General features: G+C 44.0%; 1 protein-coding gene across 1 annotated transcript in view; it reads right to left on the bottom strand.

The window, feature by feature from the left end:
* The window catches only part of HUWE1 (HECT, UBA and WWE domain containing E3 ubiquitin protein ligase 1), a 1,034,695-nt gene that overhangs the window by 678,126 nt on the left and 343,510 nt on the right, over positions 1–13,059 (bottom strand). Inside the window, 1 exon segment of the mRNA XM_030194273.1 lies at positions 1,665–1,722. Coding sequence (XP_030050133.1) covers positions 1,665–1,722 — 58 coding nt within the window.

The raw sequence follows: 13,059 nt of genomic DNA, 5'->3' as shown, positions 1-13,059 counted from the left end.
TTCTCGGAATGTATTTATTACTGATTGTTCAGCATCTTTACTGCTGTTTGTGCTTAAACACAAAAAGGAGCTTGCATTCATCTTGAGCACAATGTAACTGAGAAATTTATAAATATGTATGCATAAATAATCCAATCCTTTTTAAGTCTGGCTCCCAGATCTTAAGAAAATTTGTCAAAGCCTATCTATATCAGATACATATACATAGATATTTCTAGGATTCAATTTGCCATCTCCAAATTTACCTTATTGATTTTATTTATGCCTATGCTAGATCATTTCCTACGCTGTTAACAAAATTTTAAGTTTTATGTCAAACTGTGCACTACTTTGAGTAAATCTGTTCACAAAGGCGATAAGAGAGAAAAAGATAAAAGACGTGTATGCAATACCTTTTCACGGAATACATTTTTGACCAGCTCTTGGAAGCTGCCATACTCTTCTTCATGTCAGGACAGAATGAGCAACAAATAGAAATTATAGAATACTAGTAAAAAAAAAAAAAGGCCCATTTCTGACACAAATGAAACGGGCGCTAGCAAGGTTTTCCTCGGAGTGTGTATGTTTGAGAGAGTGTATGTGAGAGTGACTGTGTGTGAGAGAGAGAGTGAATGTGCGAGAGTGTGTGTGTGTGAGAGAGAGAGAGAGTCTGGGTGCGAGTGTGTCTGTGAGAGAGAGAGTCTGGGTGCGAGTGTGTCTGTGAGAGAGAGAGAGAGTGTGTGTGTGTGTGTGTGTGTGTGTGTGTGTGTGTGTGTGTGTGTGTGTGTGAGAATGAGAATGTGTGCAAGTGCATATGTGAGAGACAGTGTGTGAGAGAGAAAGCGTGTTTCACACTGATACAGTGTGAGCGAGAGAGTGTGTGTGAGACAGACTCTCTGTGAGACTGAGTGTATGAGACCAAGAGAGTGTGTGACACATAGAGAGTGAATGTGATACAGTGTGAGACAGAGTGTGTGAGAGACAGTGTGTGAGAGAGAAAGACATTGATTATGAGAGACAGAGTGAGTGAGAGAGAGAGAGAGAGAGAGAGAGAGAGTGTGTATGTGTGTGTATGTATGACAGAGATACCTTTCCCCCCCCCTCTCTCTGGTGTCAGGCCCCCCCCCCCCCCTCTCTCTCTCTCTCTCTGGTGTCTGAGCGTTACTGTTCAGGACGCTGAGCTCTGGCTGTGCTTCAAGGAACTGAGCAATCCTATTTAATAGAATGCACCTCCAACATTCTGAAGCCGAGAAACTTCGTGTGGTTGGTCACTTCTGCTTGTGACGAACTCGGAAGTACGTGATGTCAATTCAGGAGATGGATACAGAGAGCAGAAATGCCTCAGCCATGCAGTCAGCTTCAGAATGTTGGAGGTGCGTTTTATTATATAGGATAAGTGAACCACAAAGGCATTCCAATCCCTGAACACCCTCCTTCCATCCTGCCTCCATGACTTATCAGACAGTTTTGCAATAAACTAAATGATTGTCAAAGCAAATATGGTCATTGCCCAAACTCCAGGCCATATAACTGTAGTCTTTCTGGACAGTACCCACTCACCACCAACCTGTTAGCATTATTAACCAAATCAGACTCTGCAGAGTTGTAGCCTGCCTGTCCCAATCAAGCTACAAAGCCAACTATGTCATTATGACTTTACTGCAACACCATCAGCCATTACTTACCACGTTGAGGATGTAATCCATGAGTGGGATTGGGATCCGCTCCTCTGTTCCAACAACCCTGTAGAGACAAAAATGGTACTTTAACCAGAAGCTGCATGTCCTTATACATAGGAAACATTTATTTATTGGGATTTATTAACCACCTTTATGAAGAGATTCACTCAAGGCGGTGTACAGCAAGAACAGTTTAACATTAAACTTACATTAGAATCTGTAAGAGTGGTTGCTGGTATACACCGACCCAAGGAAGCATACTTCCACTCTATGGTAGGAACTCAAAGCCCAGAAAAGTATAGACTCAGCAGTACTTTCCAATGCAAAAACCCTTTCCCTGAAATAGCAGAAGTTAGTACTCTCTCCAGCTGCACACACAACCCACTGCCACACATGTCCTGAGCAGTAGAAATATGGAAGTTAAAAAGTACTTCAGTCAGGCAACCTTAGTTTTTCTACTATTCTTGACAATGACATTAGACATGGTTAGGTTTCTTTCTATAGCTCTGTAAACAGGAGCAGAGTCATTTCTACAGGGTCCCAAGTGCAGTGCTCAACGGTTAAGAACATCTTTAGTGTATATTTTTATATTGTGTGTGTGAGTGTGTGTGTGTGTGTGTGTGTGCGCACATCTGCGTTTGCGTGTACGTGGGGTGGGGGGAGTTGGACAACAGGCAGCTAGCAAATGATCAGAAGCCACAGTAATGTTTGCCAAAAAACCCCCAAAAATTGTTAGACTTCTCTGCTGGCACCAGTCCAAGTACTTCTGCCTATCAAGAACTAGGTGGCCCACCATTTGATCAAAGAACCACCCCACTGCCTAGCAGCAGTGCAAAACTAGGAAGACATGGAAGAGTGACTGAATTTGGACCTATGTTTCTAAAAGATATTCAGAAGTTTGTTTTGCAGCACCTAAACAAAGGCAAATTTAGGACTTACATGCTAATTTTCTTTCCTTTAGGCACTCCAGACAGGTTCAGATGCAGACTCTTGGGTTATGCTCACCTACCAGCAGATAGCGATTGAGAACACAAATTCTGAGATCTCTATAATAGCACTGTACCAACTCCCAGCCAGCCAGTAGTTAACAAAGCAGATGACCTAACTATGCAATCCCTTCATGCTGCTCTCTCAATCCACACACTGGGAAATGTATAAATATGCATAAATAATCCAATCCTGTTTAAGTCTGGATCCCAGATCTTAAGAAAATTTGTCAAAGACTATCTATATCAAATACATATAGATAGATATTTCTAGGATTCAATTTGTCATCTCCAAATTTACCTTATTGGTTTTATTTATGCCTATGCTAGATCATGCCCAAGGTACATGCCCAACAAAAACAATGGAATTCTGTTGAAACTGCTCTTTTATTTTTCTTTTCTTTGAAACATTCAACAGCAACCTTAGCACCAAGCAAGAGGCAACCAATGGAACTATGTATAGATCTGCTACTGTATCAAGAAAATCCTCCGTATCCTGACCGCAGCCAGGGAAATAACCTGCACCAACACTCACAACAATTCAATGGATGGGTTCTTGGCTGGTCTCAGAAGGCCTAAAATAAAGAAAATTAGCAGGTAAGGCCTGATTTCTCCTTCATCATCAGTCCTCCAGACTGCTCCAGACACTGACGCATGGGAAATACCAAAACAGTAAAAACTATGAGCAGAAAACATGCAATCCAGAAAAAAAGCACACACACACACTAAACGCAGTACCCTGTCTCACCTGCAGATCAACCCGATAGTGAGCAACGAAGGAATGCATGGAAAAACCAAACCACCGCCCTTTAAATATCCAATGGTGGAATCAAACTGCTTTTGGCACATGAAGCCACCATGTCTCTTTTAGAATGTGCCTTAAGTACCTTAAGCAGTTGAGGTACTGAACGCCTATCAGTAGACAGGTCGACGCAATCAACTCCTTAACTCCATGAAATATAGACACCTTGGATGCTGCTGCTCCCTTATTATGACCACTGAACAGGATAAATAAACAACAGTTCGACCTCCTAACCTCCACTGTTCTCTTCAAATATACCACCAATACTCTCCACACATACAGGCAGAACAGACTCCTTTGGTTTTTATCACCTTGGGGTATTCCAAGACCAGAAGAGAAATGGATTGATTCACATGGAAAACTGAGACCACCTTGGGTAGAACGGAGGGAACAGAACCTAGAACTACTCTTTCTGGAAACACCTGCATGAAAGGATCCCGGCATGATTCGGTGTGCAGACAAAATAGTGAACAGAGACGCGATTTTGAGAGTGAGATCCTTCAAAGAAGAATCTGAGAGAGGTTTGAAGGGCGCAGAGATAAAGGCTGACAATACTAAGCTGCGATCCCAATATGGAATAGCAGCCCAACAAGGTGGACGAAGAACCTTCATGCCTCTCAGAAAGCAACCCATGTCCAGTGGACAAGGTCTCACCCTGAATATGGACCCAAAAACAAGCTAAGACTGCAAACTGAACTTTCAACAAAGTCAAGGCAAAACCCTTCTCCAGACCCAAAATCTCAGCAACCAAAGCAGAAGAAGAAAAAAATCCCTTCTCCTTGCAAATTCTCCATCCCCTCATATAGGCCAAGGATGTAGACCATCTACAAGACTTCAGCATACTAGAAATCAGTCCAGAGTATCGCCTCTTCGGCAACCATGCTAGCATAAGAGCCAAGCTGAAAGCAAAGACGGAGCCGGGTTCAGCTTTTGACTGGCCCCCGAACAAGAAGCCTGTTCAGGCCTTAAGAGGAAGTGGGGACCCCACAGCTAGTCAAATCAGATCGCCAAACCACGGGCAACGAAGCCAATTTGGCACCACTAGAAACACCAGATCTGAATGCTTTTCTATTCTATGAATGACCCGGCCTATCAGCATCCAAGAGAGAAAAACATACAACAGACCATGTCGCTGCCATGGCTGGACCAACACATCAATCCCTATCGCTACACACTCTTCTAGAATGGGGGAAGAAAGTAACATCATCCTGCTGAATGGCCATTTGACTACCTAGCTCCGTGTAAGCCATTGCTATCGTAGGATACCTCAGGGCCAATCCACTGTCATTGCTGGATTTTATTTTACTGGATTTGTTTTTCTTTGCTCCATGGGAGCTGGCAGAGATGAATCAGAAACGGTGATCCGGCAACTTAACAGGGTTTCCCAAATATCGGTGCTTAGGAGACAAGTCGCGTGGCGGGCCAAACTGTGGAGGCCACTATCACGGATCAGCCTCATCCTACTCCATCATACATCGAACAACCTGCTATGGAGCCATCAAGTGAAGATGCTGAACTCAATCCAATTGATGAGATCAAGAAATAAATGCCGATGTGAAAACACTGCGGAAAGAGCTCACAACTCTGGAAGCTGACCTATGCAGAGAACTTGTTGAGTTGGGGCACAGATTGGAAAAAGCGGAATCGCATCTGGATGAACAAGCAGAGAATCTTGGGACTCTTGATAAAAATATGAAAGCGGCTCAAATACAAACCAAGTAAATATTACCTTAATTAGAGGATCTTGAGAATGGAAGCCACCACTGCAACTTGTGCTTCCAGGGCATTCAAGAGACTCCCGCCTATGTGGTCAGTGAATCTGTGGTCTAAAAAATAGTTAGCACACTTCTATCTGAAGATCAACATAAATTGGATCAATCCACTGTTAAACTAGAACGAGTGCATAGAGCCTTGGGACCTACCAGAAACAACAAGCCCAAAATATTATTGTGCGCTTCTATGACCATAAACTTATATATGTATGCAAGTATTGTCACACTAGGACAGACCAAAGGTCCATCAAGCCAAGCATCCTGTTCCCAACAGTGGCCAATTCATGTCACAAATACCTGGCAAGATCCCAAAGAAGTTCAATACATTTTATGCTGCTTATTCCACTACTTGATTTTCCCCAAGTCATTTTAATAATGGTCTATGGACTTTTCCTTTAGGAAGCCATCCAAACCTTTCTAAAAACCCCGCTAAGCTAACCGCTTTTATCACATTCTCTGGCAACGAATTTCAGAGTTTAATTACACATTGAGTGAAGAAACGTTTTCACCAAATTGTTTTAAATTTGCTACTTTGTCGCTTCATTGTATGCCCCCTAGTCCTAGTATTTTTGGAAAGAGTAAACAAACAATTCACGTCTACCCGTTTCACTCCACTCAATATTTTATAGACTTCTATAGTATCTCCCCCTCAGCCATCTCTTCTCCAAGCTGAAGAGCCCTAGCCGCTTCAGCTTTTCCTCATAGGGAAGTCATCCCATCCCCTTTATCATTTTTGTCACTCTTATCTGTACCTTTTCTAATTCCACTATATCTTTTTTTGCAATGTGGCGGCCAAAATTGAACACAATATTTGAGGTGTGGTTGCATCATGGAGCTATACAAAGGCATAACATCCTCATTTTTGTATTCGATTCCTTTCCTATTAATACCTAACTTTCTATTTGCTTTCTTAGCAGACGCAGCACACAAACGTATCATCGACAACACCTAGATCCCTTTCTTGGTCGTTAACCCCTAGCGTGGAACCTTGCATTACGTAGCTATAATTCGGGTTCCTCTTTCCCACATGCATAACTTTGCATTTGCTCACATTAAAAGTCATCTGCCATTTAGATGCTCAGTCTCCAGTCTCATATGGTTGTCTTGTAATTTTTAACAATACTCCCGCAATTTAATATCAGCAAATTTAATTACCTCACTAGTTATTCCCATCTCTAGATCAAATATGTTAAAAAGCAGTGGTCCCAGCACAGAGCCCTGGGGAACCCCACTAACTACCCTTCTCCATTGAGAATACAGACCATTTAACCCTACTCTCTGTTTTCTATCTTTTAACCAGTTTTTAATCCACAATAGGACACTACCTCCTATCTCATGACTGTCCAATTTCCTCAGGAGTCTTTCATGAGGTACTTTGTCAAACGCCTTTTGAAATCCAGATACACAATATCAACTGACTCGCCTTTATGAACATGTTTGTTCACCCCTTCAAAGAAATGTAATAAATTGCTGAGACAAGATTTCCCTTCACTAAATCCATGTTGGCTTTGTCTCATTAATCAATGTTTTGAATATGCTCTGCCATTTTATTCTTTACAATAGTGTCTACCATTTTGCCCAGCACCAACATCAGGCTCACATGTCTAATTTCCCGGTGTTAATTTCAGTGTTACATTGGCAACCCTCCATTATTCCGGTACAATGTTTATTACTAACAATAGTTCTGCAAGTTCATTTCTTAATTCTACCATCCAGTCCAAGAGATTTTCTACTCTCCAGTTTGTCAAATTGTCGCATTTCATCCTGCAGGTTTATAGAAATTTCATTCAGTTTCTCTGACTCGTCAGCTTTCAATACTATTTCTGGCACCGGTATCTCTCCCAAATCTTCCTCGGTGAAGACCGAAGCAAAGAATTTATTTAATCCCTCCGCTATGGTTTTGTCTTCCCTGATTGCACTTTTTACACCTCGGCCATCTAGCGGTCCAACTGATTCTTTTGCCAGCTTCTTGCTTTTAATATACCTAAAAAAAATTTACTATGTGTTTTTGCCTGAAACACAAATTTTTTTTCGAAGTCCCTCTCTGTCTTCCTTGGAGGAGTGGAGGAATGACTGTGGGCAAGTCATTTAACCCTCTACTGCCCCAGGTACAAAATAAGTACCTGTATATATGTAAACCACTTTGAATGTAGTTGCAAAATACCACAGAAAGGCGGTATATCAAGTCCCTTTTCCCTTATCAGCGCTTTACATTTGACTTGCCATTCCTTATGCTGTTTCTTATTATTTTCAGTCAGTTCCTTCTTCCATTTTCTAAAGGATTTTCGTTTAGCTCTAACAGCTTCCTTCACCTCACTTTTTAACCATGCTGGCTGTTTGGTCTTCCTCTCTCATTTTTTAATACGCGGAATATATTTGGCCTGGGCTTCCAGGATGGTATTTTTGAACAGCATCCACACCTGATGTAAATTTTTTACCCTCGCAGCTGCTCCTCTAAGTTTTTTTTTTCACCGTCCTTTTCATTTTATCATAGACTCCTTTTTGAAAGTTAAACGCCAACGTATTGGATTTCCTGTGTATATTTACTCAGGGCCGGTTCAACCCAGTAAGCGAGGTAAGCATGGCAGGAGGGCGCCGACCTCTGGAGGGCGCCACCATGCCATGTTTACCCTCGCCGCTTACCTCAGCTCCTGGACCCCAACAGCAGCCCTGCCTTCGGTTTCCTGCTCCAGTACCCGCGCCGCCCTGGGGCATTTAAATCTTGTATTTAAATTTACCTCCGATGTCGCAGCAGCTGCGCAGCGTCAGTGAAAGCGCTGCTGCGACATCAGAGGTAAATTTAAACACAAGATTTAAACCAGAGAAGAGGGCGGGCAGGTGGACATGGGAGTGGGAGGGCAGGGGAGAGAGGAGCATTGATCGATGTACATGGATGGGAGGGTAGGGCTCAGGGAGAGAGGAGAAATTGCTGGACATGGAGGGGAGGGAGAAGAACTGCTGGATATGGATGAATGAAGGAGGGAAGGAGAGAGAGGAGCATCGATGGACAAGGATGGATATGGATGGGAGGGCAGGGCCCAGGGAGAGAGGAGAAATTGCTGGACATGGAGGGGAGGGCAGGGGAGAGAGAGGAGAGTTGCTGGATATGGATGGATGGATGGATGGAGGGGGGAAAGCCGGGGAGAGGAGAATTGCTGGATATGGATGGATAGATGGATTGAGGACAAGGAGAGAATTGTTGGACATGGATGGATGGATGGAGAGGAAGGAAGGGAAGGAAAGACAGGTGTAATATTTTCAATGATGCCAGTAAAAGGGGTGTGACTACTGTAGGGGCGGAGCCATAGTGATCCCGCCCCTGGATGGGTAGGGGCGCTGACTAATAGGCTGCAGGAGGGCGCCAGAAACCCTAGGACCTGTATTTACTCCAAAGCTAATACCAAATCTGATCACTGTTATCAAGCGACCCCATCACCATTACCTCCTGCACCAGATCCTGTACTCCACTAAGGACTAGGTCTAGAATTTTTCCTTCTCTCGTCGGCTCCTATACCAGTTGCTCCAGAAAGCAGTCCTTGATATCGTCAAGGAGGTTTACCTCCCTAGCATGCCCTGATGTTACACTTACCAAGTCAATATCAGGGTAACTGAAATCATCCATTATTATCGTGTTGCCCAGTTTGATAGCCTCCCTAATTTCCAATAACATTTCTACATCTGTTTGTTCATCCTGGCCAAGCAGATGGTAATACACTATCACTATATTTTTCCCTTTACACATGGAATTTCAATCCATAGGGATTCCAAGGTGTGTTTTCTTTCCTGCAGAATTTTCAATCTATTTGATTCAAAGCCCTCCTTAACATACAATGCTACCCCTCCACAAATTCGATCCACCTTATCACTACGATATAATTTGTACCCTGGTATGACAGTGTCTCACTGGTTATCCTCCTTCCACCAGGTCTCACAGATGATTATTATATCTAATTTTTCATTTAGTGCAATATATTCTAACTCTCCCATCCTGTTTCTTAGGCTTCTGGCATTCACATATAGACATTTCAAACTGTTTGTTGTTCCCTATTTACATCTTGCTCAGCAGTTCACAGTGTTAATTTTTAATCTTTTGTCTGATTTTTATTTTAAGACACCTGATCTGCTATGGTCTCTTTTGCAACCTATCGGAATACCCTATCTTCGCTGTTTTGGTGATATCTTTGAAAGATACCTTATCCCAAACCATGCACTTTTGAGAAATTGTCGGCCTTCCCCCAGTTTCTAGTTTAAAAGCTGCTCTATCTCCTTTTTAAATGCCGATGCCAGCAGCCTGGGCCCACCCTGGTTAAGGTGGAGCCCATCCTTTCGAAATATGCTCCCACCCTTCCCCAGAATACTGCCCAGTTCCTAACAAATCTAAAACCCTCCTCCCTGCACCATCGTGTCATCCACTCATTGAGATTCTGGAGTTCTGCCCCTCTCTTGGGCCCTTCGCATAAAACGGGTAGCAATTCAGAAAATGCAACCCTAGAGGTTCTGGCTTTGAGCTTTCTACCTAAGAGCCTAAATATGGCTTCCAGATTCTCTCTCCCACATTTTCCTATGTCATTAGTACCCACATGTACCAAGATAGCTGGCTCCTCCCCAGCACTATCTAAAATCCTATCTGATGCGTGCGGTGGTCACCTTCGCACCAGGCAGGCAAGTGACCAGGCGATCCTCATGTCCACCAGCCATCCAGCTATCTATGTGCGTAATAATTGAATCACCAACTACAACAGCTGTCCTAACCCTTCCCACCTGGGCAGTAGCTCCTAGAGACACATCCTCGGTGCGAAAGGATATTGCATTCCCTGAAAATTCCCCTCTTGTTGTCTTAATTAGAATAATTGACTATAAATAAAGAGTTGAGCTAGGGGTGGGAATTAGGATTGTAGTGGGCCCTTCTGTGCCTTCTAGAGACTATTTGTTAATGCTGTGGCAAAAACTTGAGAGAAGGGTATGGAGACTAGCTAATAAAGTTTGCTTGCTTTATTTTTATATTTTGAAATTCTGTGTTTATCAATATCCTAAAGTTCCTCTTTTAAACCCTAATCTTTAAGCTGTGGCAGAAGCTTCAAGCTTTAAAACTGAAGGGAAAAAGGTATGGAGACTAGCTAATAAAGTTTGCTTACTTTTTTTTCCTTTTATTTTAAAATTCTGTGTTTATCAATATCATACAATTCCTCTTTTAAACCCTAATCTTTAAGTTACCAAGCTCAGAATAAAATAATGTCACTTACCCACAGAGATAGCCTCTTCTCTCAGAACTTCTCAGAAAGTTAAGAGTGAACTCTGTATTCCACCCAACCAGAATAGTTTCAATGGTATTCTTATCCTGTTGAGATGTATCAAGATAGATCTAGCTGCCACTACATTACAATGACAGTCAGAGCTATGACCCTTTACTACACATCTTCGGGAGAAGGGAATCAAGTATAAATGGCGACACACTTTTGCATTATTGTTTTACAAAGATGGCTAACTCCACCAGGTATGGTCCATATTAGAGACCAATTCACCTTCCCATCCTTGGTGCAATACCCATTCGACAGCAAGAGAGACCCAAAAGACAATGGGTGGCAAAGGGCAACAAGCGCTTACAGCATCATCAATCAGACTCTTGCCTATCACCAATGAAAACCTAGGAATCTAGATTTGCCACCTGTTCAATCGTTGCTGTCTATCATGAATGGATATTAGCTACTTGACTGAAGCTCAATATGAGATTGAAGTCGTAGACTGAACTGTACCTGCTCATCACTGGATTGTCCTATAAACACTTTGGTATTTGTGAGCTTTCTGAGCTTGTGGATGTGGGTACACTTCCTCTGCATAATGGTTTCCTCCTATATGAAGGAGATCGCTATTACCCTGAACAGGGATGAGGGGGGTGGGAGGAGGGAGGAGGAGGTTGACTACGGGAATGTTGGAAAATGTGGCTAGAAATGGAACATGAAGACTTACTGGACAGAATGTATATTTGATATCTTCTGTTTTGCTTTTGTCCTACCAATGGATGATTGTATATTACTGACCTTTAATGTGCGGGGATTAAATTACCCAATACAACGGGGTCTGCTCTTTTAGGAGCTGGTGCGCTTGAAAGCAAAGAGAAAATTAGGTTCTTACCTTGGTAATTTTCTTTCCTTTATATCCGCCTACCAGCAGGTGGAGATAGAGAACACTGAAAAACCACAGTGACCTTGGATGGCTAGCCCCTTCTGCCTTCAGTATATGAAACTTCCAAAGCAGAGTGAGAAAGAAAGGTAAAATAATGTAAACTTTCCTCACAGTGAACGAACGCCCCAGAACCGGAGCAATAATCAACAAAGGAGGGACGTTCTCAATCGCCTGCAATAGAACAGCATGTAGAAACTCTGAGAACTGATCTTCAACTCCTCCCGAAGCGATACAATATCTGCATGAAGGATCTGAACAACAAAAGCAAAGTCAGACAGGGAGGGATCATGAATTCAAACTTGCGCCAGATCCGAGCATAAGCTGCGGAGGTAGACCGCTTGCGGGCCTGCAAGAGAGTGGAGATTACCTTGTTAGAGTAACCCTTGTCTCTCAATTGTGCCCTCTCAAAAGCCAGGCCGTAAAACCAAAATCGGCAGGGATCCTCTATAGACACTGGCCCCTGAACCAACAAGTTAGGCACCAGAGGCAACGGAAGTGGAGCCTCCACCAGCATCCGACGGAGATCCGCGTACCACAGACGCCTTGGCCAATCCGGAGCGATGAGGATCATCAATCCTCGGTGCAGTTGAATACTCAGAAGGACTCGCCCTATCAAGGGCCAAGGAGGGAACACAGATAGGAGGCACGAGGGCCAGGGTTGAGCCACAGCATCCAACCCCACCAAGCGAGGATCTCTCCTTCTGAAAATGCGAGGGACTTTGGCGTTTGCACTGGACGCAATTAGATCCAAACCGGGAGTCCCCCATTTCGCACAAATCTGAAGAAAAACCTCTTCTGGCAGTTCCCATTCCGCCGGGTCGATTTGATATCTGCTGAGGAACATTGATCTGACCAGCTATGTGAGCTGCGGACAGCAGACCCAAGTGGAGCTCAGCCCAGTGGAAAATCTGAGCAGCCTCCATGGCCAGAGCCCTGCACTGAGTGCCGCCCTGACGATTGATGTAGGCCACTGCTGTCTTGTTGTCCGACAGCACCCGGACAGGAAGCCCCTTCAGAATCTCGTGGAAGGCCAGCAGAGCCTGAAATATCGCTCTCAGTTCCAAGCGATTGATGGACCATCCCGCTTCCACAGGTGTCCACTGACCCTGAGCATAGCTTCCCTGGCAATGAGCTCCCCAGCCCAAAAGGCTGGCATCCATTATCACCAGGCACCAAGAAGGAAGTACGAGCGGCATTCTGTCGTGGCATCCTGTCGGAGAGCACCAATCCATACCGTGCCGGGCCGCAGGGAGCCATGTTAGTCTGCGTTGGTATTCCTGGGAGATCAGAGACCATTGCTGAAGCAATCTGCAGCGGCCTCAAGTGAGCTCTCGCCCAGGGAACCACCTCCATGGTGGCCAACATCGACCCCAGGAGCTGAACAAAGTCCCAAGCTCGAGGGCGCGGCATCCACAGGAGCAGACGGACCTGATTCTGAAGCTTGCATTGCCTATGGTCGGGGAGAAATACGAACCCCCAAGGCCTTGTTGAATCGTACCCCAAAATACTCGAGAGACTGAGAGGGGGTCAGGTAACTTGATATCACCCAGCCCAGAGACTGAAGAACAGTTATAACTCTGGTCGTAGCGAGTCGGCTCTCATCTGCCGAATCCACCCTGATGAGCCAGTCGTCTAGATACGGGTGAACTCTAATACCC

This window comes from Microcaecilia unicolor, chromosome 2 (genome assembly GCF_901765095.1).
Source record: "Microcaecilia unicolor chromosome 2, aMicUni1.1, whole genome shotgun sequence".
Lineage (NCBI taxonomy): Eukaryota > Metazoa > Chordata > Amphibia > Gymnophiona > Siphonopidae > Microcaecilia > Microcaecilia unicolor.
The sequence above is the reverse complement of the archived record's forward strand: the minus strand, read 5'-3'. Positions and strand labels throughout refer to the sequence as shown.